Below are 10,172 nucleotides of genomic sequence, written 5' to 3'. Positions count from 1 at the left end.
TTTTAATGTTTTATGTTAAAGAAACATGTGTGCTATCATTGCTTGACGTCCTAAAAAAGGCTATTGCTTGGCTGCTATGCTAAAACACTGGCTATAATACTTTAAGTCACTGACCTGGAGCAAGTTTGTAGATCAGGAAAGTCAGAGTAAATTCTCCGTGTTCCTGTGACTCAAAGTAGTATAGCCAGAGGCTCAGCATGACAGCCAGACAGCTAACATTTCCAATGGCAGCCTTTATTTTTTTCTCAGGAAAGGTTCATATATAGAATATAGAACAGTGAATAAATATTGAGTAGGCGGAGTTAGAATACCACTGTTGTAGATAAAGTGATATTTCAAGGCACTGGGAACAGAATGAAGCATTATAGCAGTGATGTGTTGCCTCTATAGTACCAAGTAATGAAAGAAGCTAGTGGATAGTCTTCAGCCTCTACCTATAACCTAAATATTGTTTTTGGCCTTTTACATATTTTTTCCGTTTACATTATATTCTTAATAAAGCTGAATTCATGACAAGTTGCAAATTACACAGTTCAAATATGCAATATAATGGAAGATTGTATACTCACCGATCGGTAATCATCCTTTCCTTGTGCATCCACGGCAGCACATCGCATCACGTGCTGCCGTGGTGCTACAGGAAATATATATAGATATATATATATTACCTGCTAAGATAATTGAGGGTGGGGATAATCCTTCATATCACTACAGTAACAGAACACAATATAGTCAAGAACACTGAAGTGAAGGAGTGCACTCATGATATCATCTCTCTGCTCATGCTGTCGCCTCTTATCAGCATGTCCACAATCACTGTAGGTGTACTGCAGCAAAGCCTTAATGTCTGCTAGTGCTCATTGTCCTTCTTGAGTGTCGATATAGAAGGAGTTACAGGAGGCTGGTATCAAGAAAAACCTAGGTACCCTTACTCTTAGTTGGATTTAAAAATACATTTAATGATTTTAAATAAATACATAGCTACAATGATTGGTGTTAATATCTGCCTGCAGTTCAGCTTTAAAGTGTTTTAATGTATGATTAATTTCATATTTTGCTATCATTTAATTTTATATCAAGATACTTTGCTCACATCATGTTCTTTAAATAAGATTGTGATTAAAAGAGAGCCTGTGTTACACTTAATAAACCCTGTTATAAATATTCCTTCAATCGGCAGCATTTAAAATGTAATTCTTACAGAAGAAACACTTTACGTAAATCCCACACACCTACATTTTTATAAATTCAATAATGATTAAATAATGATTAAACCCCATTAAAACTTTGGAATCTTTGTAGATTGAGCCCTTATCTGTTATCAGCATTGCTCAAACAGACTTCTAGTTAGGGATGGTAATGCTTTAGATCAGGGGTAGTGAATTAAAAACCAAGGTCCAAACAGAGGTCCACAGACTGGCTATGTGGTACACAGATTAGTCCTGTTAATGTAAGAGGGTGCTCCTAACGACAACTTGTTATGTATGTAAAAGACACCTGTCCACAGGATCTCTTCCATTCAAACCTCACCACCATGGGCAAGACCAAAGAGTTATCAAAGGATGTTAGGGACAAGATTGTAGACCTGCACAAGGCTGTAATGGGCTACAAGACTATCAGCAAGAAGCTTGGTGAGAAGGAAACAACTGTTGCGATTATTCGCAAATGTAAGGAATCCAAAATAACCGTTCAATTGCCCTCAGTCTGGAGCTCCATGCAAGATTTCTCCTCATGGGGTAAGGATGATCATGAGAAAAGTGAGGGATCAGCCCAGAACTACACAGGAGGAGCTTGTGAATAATCTCAAGGCAGTTGGGACCACAGTCACCAAACAAAACATTGGTAAGACAATACACCACCATGGATTGAGATGCTGCAGCTCCCACAAGGTCCCCCTCCTCAAGAAGGCACATGTACAGTCTGAAGTTTGCCAATGAACATCTAAATTGTTCAGAGAAGGATTGGGAGAAAGTGATGTGGTCAGATGAGACCAAAGTTGAGCTCTTTGGCATTAACTGGACTCGCCGTGTTTGGAGGAAGAAAATGCTGACTATGACCCTAAGAACACCATCCCTACAGTCAAGCACGGAGGTGGAAACATTATGCTTTGGTGCTGTTTCTCCGCTAAAGGTACAGGCCGACTTTGTTGCATTGAGGGGTCAATGGACGGGGCCATGTATTTTAAAATCTTGGATGAGACTCACCTACCCTCAGCCAGAACACTGAAGATGGGTCATGACAATGGCCCAAAACATACCGCCAAGGCAACAAAGCAGTGGCTCAAGAAGAAGCACATTAAGGTCATGGAGTGGCCTATCCAGTCTCCAGACCTTAATCCTATAGAAAATGTATGGAGGGAGCTGAAAATTCGAGTTGCCAAGCGACAGCCAAGAAACATTAAGGATTTAGAGAAGATCTGTAAAGGAAAGTGGACCAAAATCCCTCCTGAGATGTGTGCAAACCTGGTAACCAACTACAAGAAACGTCTTACCTCTGTGCTCGCTAACACGGGTTTCTCCACCAAGTACTAAGTCAAGTTTTGCTTGGGGATCAAATACTTATTTTACTCACTGTACTGCTACTCAATATATAACATTTGTATCATGTGTTTTTTCTGGATTGTCGCTTGATATTCTGTCTCTATCATTTAAAATACACCTATGATAAAAATTATAGACCTTTAATTTATTATTTGTTTGTGGGCAAACTTACAAAATCTGCAGGGGATCACATCATTATTTGCCACACTGTAAATGTATTTTAGTGGTGTTCTCAGTACATGTATTGGTACATTTTTTTTAATCTGACACATGCGAACAGAAACGGCATTAAACTGTGTGTGTGGTTATTGTAATTATGATTTCAGATGAGAGCTTTCTATAATGCAGCAGTATACTGCTACATAGTCACAGGACAATGCATGCTACAAAAGAAAAAAAAAACTGATGTGAAGTCTCCTATTACTGCATTTCTCATGCTTATGAGAGTCTCTGTGCTATTAATTCCAGTGGCAAGCTTCACAGACCTGTGACATGTAGAGGAAAAGCATTTCAGTGCATTTCTCATGCTTACAGGAGTCTCTGTGCTATTAATTCCAGTGGCAAGCTTCACAGACCTGTGACATGTAGAGGAAAAGCCCCCATTCATGTGGGGAAAGACCATGGCGTTTAATATAACACTATCAATTTCAACAGTATTTTGTATTGTCAGGTGCAATGCAAAAAGTGTCTTGCACATCATAAACCTGTTGTCCATTTTAAACTTTTTAAAGTATCCATTGTGCTTAAAAACAGATAAAACAAGGTGCCTGACGTTACCAAGGAAAAAATGGTTCTATTTTCCCCCTGATCCTGATTTCACTTCCTTGCCTATTACCCAACCCACCTGTTCTTCCATAAGGACTGCTTTGCCAATAAGGGTGCTCTTATTGCACAGCGGAATTGAGGTGTGTAGCCCTTAGACCAGAAGTAGGGGCAGTTGAGCCATTAGTAACACAGTGAAGACAGGATCAAAAGGGTGCCAGAGGCTTTTTCTAGCTAACCAAGGTAGTAGCAGGCACCTTGTGGTGACTTTTCTTAAGCAGGTTTTTTACTTCTGAAAAGAAATAAAATAACTGCCAGGTTCCCTCGAACATTTTTTGGAGCAGATATAGAAACATCTAAAGAAAGGTTACCATACCTTCCACAGAGGTACAATAAGAAGAGACAGTGGAAACCTGGATGTTGCACAGAGAATATATTACAAAACAGTTTAAAGAATGTGTTTTGACAACAAAGAGGCAATTAATTTGTATTTTCCATAAATGTATATATTTATGACAAATCTGCTACATTTTAGTCACGAGTACCTAGGGTCACCCTTCCCTTAATAACATAGTGCAAGGATGTGCAGTAACCTATACTAACTAGAAATGTTTCAGCAGATAAGTCTGTTGCATGAAAACTGATTTTTTCTTTTTATTGACTGCTATGGTTTACTGCACTTCACTGTTCTTTTCACTATGTTGTTATATAAGTCCAATACTGTTTCCCAGCATACTAGAACATTTCATGTATTCCTTATTGCTCTACACTCACATATATCTATATATATATATATCACTGGTTGATGTAGCACACACAGATACAACATGTACTTTGGTCACGCAAGAGATGAGAGACAGGAGGCTGCTCTGGGTTTTGGCTTTGAAGTATTAGTAAGAAGGATGCTAAACACTCACATTGGTTTGTGGGTGTGTTAGGGGGTCAAGACCTTATACTCTGCCATTGACCAGGACTAAATGCCAACCACGAGCCTTAATCCAGACACAAATGGTTTATGTGGCATATTAGTCAAACACCCAAAGTTCTGCACAACTTGGTGAATTTGCTTTGCTTCTTCTGTGTTCATTAAATTAAAGCAACTTGCTGCATTCAAATTGCCTTTGTCCCACTAAATTCATGCTTCAGAGTAATTCTCTGCTATTTGCACTGCCCATGAGGCCTGAGATGCTGTGAAGAGTGCTTCCATGCATCACTGAAATACGAGTGATGTTATACATCTTCAATGCTCTGCAAAAAATCACATATTTGCCCTTTAAATGATCAAGGCAGTATGGTGGCGTCACCACTTGTGGTAGGATGAAATCCCCTGAAAAAGAAGGGGCAATATTGAGCAGGGCAAAGCTGATGAGGCTCTGAGACAGCTGCCGGGCCTATGTGTATGAAAGGGTCCAGCATACTGATTACTAAAGCCGATCTTCAGTGACCCCTTGCAAAGTAAGTTCAGCTAGCACATTGTCCAAGTAGTTGAGATCTGGATATCCATGACCTGTAAGGTTTGATCCAAACTCAGTCTTATGATGAATCTCATTCCATACCACTGTGTTTGATTCTCCTGTTGTGCTGGAGGTACCGATGGAAAATATCAGGCGCCGATCCCATGCCGCTACAAGCAGGCGCAATACCTGAAATCAGAGCATATTTTGTAATACGAGTAGGCCTACTGCTACCATTTATAAATGAAACATTATGTCTCTACCGGAGGGCTGGTTTCATCATGCTGGTAAGCCCTGGGGGCATCTGAGTACTGGAAGGTTTGCAATGAGAAAAACAACTGGTCCTATATGATGAAATGTACACAAATCTCTCTATGACCCATGACTGGAGGCCGGGCAAAACACTGTTTTATTTTTTGAGCTGTCAGTTTGACTTTTACCTGGATGACTTCCCTCTCTACCTTTCAAAACCTGCTCCTTCTTAAAGTAGTTCTAAACCTGAGAATAAATATTTAATATATTACAGTCTACCAGATGTGGTAGTTGCATTAGTCTTCTTTTTTCAGACAAAGTACATTTTCTGTAAGTTTAGAAGAATATCTGTCGATCTTGTTAGAAATCAGGTCTCATTGTAACTTCCTGTATACTGAACTGAAAGCTCAATTTTATCAGCCTTACCAACTAACATCTGATGACTGTAGGACACCTGCCCTGATGTAATGCAGATAAGGAGAGTTGGAGGTGTTTGCAGTCCAAATCAGGAAAGCAGGCTAGGGTTATAATGTTGTTTCTCTATAGATACAGAACAGTGAGTGAGCATTGTCACCCTAGCACAGGAAATGTGTGACTGGCACGATCACTAGATAAAGAAAGTATGGACTAGTAAGCTGCAATATATTACATTTTTGTTCTTGAGTTCAGATATGCTTTAACCCTTTCCCTGCCAGCGCCGTATCACTTTCAGCTTTACACTGGAAGCTATTCTGGCGGCCAAACTGCCAGTAAAATTGTTGGCGCTATATAAATACCAATAATATTTTAATTATTTTAAAATCATTGTCAGGCCTAAAATGTGTATTATAACGTGTGCAAAAACATTTCTGGCAGTGAAAAGGTTAAAGGAAACCTGTACTAAGAGAAAAACATAGGATGGCACCGCTGACTTCCTTCTAACATGTTCTATCTAACGCCCTCAGACTGTCACTGGTCTCAGTATTTTTAGTGACTGACCTAGAACATGCATACAGCTAGTAAGGTCAGAATACAATCACAACTCCTAAATACAACAAAATTCTTCTATGAAGATCATGTAACTGTGAGCTTGATTGGCACACCTGGCTTTTTGAGATGTCATGATCCTAGGAATGTGCACACTTTTTCCAGCAATCACCTTAACTTTTCAAACTTTATCAATAAAGATTTATTAGTGTAACATGTTGTGTGCGCATTCTTTGTAAAATAAAATCCCTGGGTCTCTCTTATTATGTCTTAGATAAACATCTTATTACTTTTAGGACTTCATTATAGAGAAATCCAGAAAATGCACACAATATTCTCATACTTGTATATATCAGTATACGCTACATCAGGCCTCAAAATTTCCACTCGCCCCCTCACAATTGGCGAGTGAAAATTGCGAGTGGAATGTCAGCAAGGGGGTGCGCCGCCGGTGGGAACAAAGGATGGGACAATACCGCCGCGGCGATCGCTCGCTTCTGTTCTCTCTTCTCTTTCTCGGCTGCTGCAGCTACAGAGCGGCCGAGAAGAAGAAGAGAGAACTGAAGCAACCGATCACCGCGGCAGTAGTGTCCCATTCAGAGCCGGCACTAGCTCTCTGCACTCTCTCTCCTCCCGGCCGCTACAGCTTCAGCTCCACGAAGCGGGCACTCAGAGAGGCGGCTCTGATCACACCTGTTATCGCTCCCTCTCTCTCCTTCCAGCCGCTCTGAAGCTGCAGCGGTCGGGAGGAGAGAGAGGGAACGCTGACAGGTGCGGTCAGAGCTGCCTCTCTGAGTGCCCGCTTTGTGGAGCTGAAGCTGCAGCGGTCGGGATGAGAGAGAGGGATTGCTCAGCGATGTGATCAGAGCATTATTAAAGAGCCCCCCCCTGCCAGCCCACATCTTTTGGACGTTATTTATCTGAGTTGCCCCACTCAGTATGCCCGTTGCTTGCGGCCATATTGAGTGGGGCACTCATATTAATAAGTGTCCGACCCAGGGGCGGACTAGGCCCGTGGGCAGGGTGGCAATTGCCCTCCGGGGCTCTCTGATACCTTTGCAAACGCCCCTCCAAGCACTTCATCTCTCCCCTCTCGGCCGCTGCAGCAGCAGAGCGACCAAGAGGGGAGAGATTAAATGCTTACGGCGGCAGTGGGGGGCGTTCGCAAAGGTATATGAGAGGCTTGGGGGCCAATTGCCACCCTGCCTCCGGGCCCAGTCCGCCCCTGGGTCAGACTAATTCAGCACGTTAATAATCTTAGTGCCCCACTCAATATGACTGCAAGCAACGGGCAAACTGAGTGGGGCAACTCAGATTAATAAGTCCGAAAGATGTGGACTGGGAGGGGGGCCTCTTTAAGACTACTCTGACTTTAAGACTGCGGTGGCGGGGAGTAGAGAACAAGAAGCTGGAATGCGATCGTCTTTGCCCGCTTCGATTGGGCTCCTTCGCGGCCACAGCATTTTCCTCCGCCCACCTCAGCTGCCATTGGTGGGAGAGGAAGACTGCCGAACTGCAGTTGGCCGGCTTCTGCTGCGTGGGAGAGAGAGCACCTGGAGCCGGCTGGACGTGTAGGAAACCTCGCTGCTCCCCCCACCATCACCAGAAGAAGAAGAGGTCAAAGCAACTGCAAGTCCCTGTACTTTCTTTGTGACCTCTGCACTGCGTTACATACCGACTGCTGAGCTCTGTACTGTGTACTGACCTCTGTACTGTGCGTCACACCCTGACCTCTGTACTGTGCGTCACACCCTGACCTCTGCACTGTGCTTCACATTGCTGACCTCTGCACTGCGAGTCACATTGCTGAACTCTTCACTGCGGGTCACATTGCTGACCTCTGCACTGCGCGTCACATTGCTGACCTCTGCACTGCGTGTCACATTGCTGATATCTGCACTGCACGTCACATTGCTGATATCTGCACTGCACGTCACATTGCTGACCGGTGTACTTTGCGTCACACAGCTGGCCTCTGTATTCTGCATTGCACCACTGACTTCTGTACTGTGCGTTGTTACTGATCTTTGTACTCTGCGTCACACCGCTGACCTGGCGGAGTTAAGACCGGGGCAGGGTAGGGGTTAGGTGGGGCAACTGGTGGCGAGTAACTTTTAAGGTCTGGCTAGTAGCTTAGGACTTGAAATTTTGAGCCCTGCGCTACATAAAGGAACTCATATAACATGCAACGTCCAGTGATGACAACACTGCAGCCTTTTTTGTTGTTGCTATAACTACTAGAAATGATTCATTTTAGTATATCCATCACCATGGTGCTCACCTTCCTCCCTTTATCATTATCTGGCAAGTAACAGTGACGTGGAAATCCTCTAGCCGTAAACTTCCGTCCTGGGTTGGGATGCTCAGGTCCCTGGAAATGGAGATAATATGTAATGATGCAGAAAAAAATCATAGCCCAGCATACTCATAAGCTTAACTTGTTGGTAGGTCTTTAGAGTCTAGTGAGTACTTAAAGAAGTACTAAAGGCGTTCCCCTGATCCCCCTGTTAAGGACTACATGTCCAAAATTCATAGCGCCATTGTGCATACATGGTACTCACATGTCACTTTACACAATGCTCCCAGGCAGCCTATGCCAGTCGGCACAGGCAGTGGAATGACATCAGGCTGTAGTATCTCTTTGAAACATGTATAAACAGATGGCTCCTTCAAGCGAGCCACACTTACTAAAAAAAAAAACAGGGCCACTGTATGTACCACATGAATCAGAACTGGAACACACCACTGAAGGTAAGCGTTCACATCAGCAGTAGAGATAGCAAAAAAAAGTAGGCTTTAATATCAATTTAAGTCATCTAAATTTGTGTAGTTATTTTTTTAATTAACATTTGTACTAGCGTGCATATATCTACACAGTATCTATTGAAGCCCAACTAAAGCCAAAACCTTTTTTTCTAGCTTTCAACAGTGTTGAGAAGGGACAGAAGTTTACTGAAGTCTCCACTAGGGAGACTTCCTCTTGCCTCATATCAGGACAGGGTGACACGGGCTGGAACAGAACACTACTTTCAGTAAACCTCTGTCGGATTACTATTACTCTGTTCCTTCCCAGTGACAACCACTCCCTTTACTTCTTGTCCGGCTGTCACAGGGACAGGAAATGAGGTGTCATTTCCACAATAGACAGCAATAAAACCTGACAGTCTATGTAAAACAAAATAAAAAAAGTTTTGGCTGGTGTTGGTCTTAGAAAATACCCCTCCATACAGTAAAATAAAATGTTAACGTACTGTATCCTTACCATAATAATCATATCGACTGGGTTTTTAGAAGATATACAGCAAATGCTTCATATTTAAACCACAACTATCCTAACTAGTATACATTGTTAATTTTGTGAGCAAATTTCGATTTAGTTTTAGTCATAGTTAGTTAGTCTTAGTCATCTGAATTGTTTTAGTTTTAGTCTAGTTTTTAGTAGACTAAATATGATGAGATTTTATTTGACTAAATCTACAGTAGATTGGCTCTATTAAAATCTTATGGGTTTAGTTAAAGTGTAATTTAAGAATTTCTCTAGAGTTTCCAATCTCATTATATACTCTTGGAGTAAACATCTGTTAACCTGTTATTACTTCTGGTATTCAGGTTTCATCATGCAATACAGACACAGATTTAACTGTTGTGATATATAACATGTCTTTACTGATCTTAAAGTGACATTAAACCCTCAGATTTTTAACATAAAACAATACTGTAATGTGTGCCTTACTGTAATCCATGGTTGTTTCCCTTCTCTTTGCTGCTCTTCCTTTTAAATCTGTATCTGTTCTCATGCTCTGCAGAACTTCTGTTTTGCAGCAGACTGCCTTGTCTCAGGAATGGATACACGGTGTCTGTGTATAGATTTGTATAGGCTTGTAACCCGAGCCAGCACTACAGGAAGAGGCCCTGAGCTGCAAAGGGAGGTTCTGCAGAGCATGAGAAGACATGAGGATTTAAAAGGAAGAGCAGCAAAGAGAAGGGAAACAACCATGGATTACAGTAAGGCACACATTACAGTATTGGTTTATGTTACAAAATCTGAGGGTTTAATGTCACTTTAAAGGAGAACTATGGGGTCAGTGTTTTCCCCCATAGTTCTCCTTAGGGTAACGGGAGGACACAAACTAGCGTCCTCCCGTCACCCTAAGCTCAGTATACCGCGAGCTACAGCTCGCGGTATACTGAGACGCCG

General features: G+C 42.2%; 1 protein-coding gene across 1 annotated transcript in view; it reads right to left on the bottom strand.

The window, feature by feature from the left end:
* Positions 1 to 3,558: 3,558 nt before the first annotated feature.
* The window catches only part of DTX1 (deltex E3 ubiquitin ligase 1), a 68,626-nt gene continuing 62,012 nt past the window's right edge, over positions 3,559 to 10,172 (bottom strand). The window contains exons 8-10 of the mRNA XM_018561744.1: positions 8,256 to 8,345; positions 4,077 to 4,945; positions 3,559 to 3,569 (exon numbers count right to left, since the gene is read on the bottom strand). Coding sequence (XP_018417246.1) covers positions 4,727 to 4,945; positions 8,256 to 8,345 — 309 coding nt within the window. The 3' untranslated portion in view covers positions 3,559 to 3,569; positions 4,077 to 4,726. The remainder of the gene's footprint in view (positions 3,570 to 4,076; positions 4,946 to 8,255; positions 8,346 to 10,172) is intronic.

The sequence above is a fragment of the Nanorana parkeri genome, unplaced genomic scaffold (genome assembly GCF_000935625.1).
Source record: "Nanorana parkeri isolate BGI_ZX_2015 unplaced genomic scaffold, ASM93562v1 scaffold540, whole genome shotgun sequence".
NCBI classification, from domain to species: Eukaryota; Metazoa; Chordata; class Amphibia; order Anura; family Dicroglossidae; genus Nanorana; species Nanorana parkeri.
The sequence above is the reverse complement of the archived record's forward strand: the minus strand, read 5'-3'. Positions and strand labels throughout refer to the sequence as shown.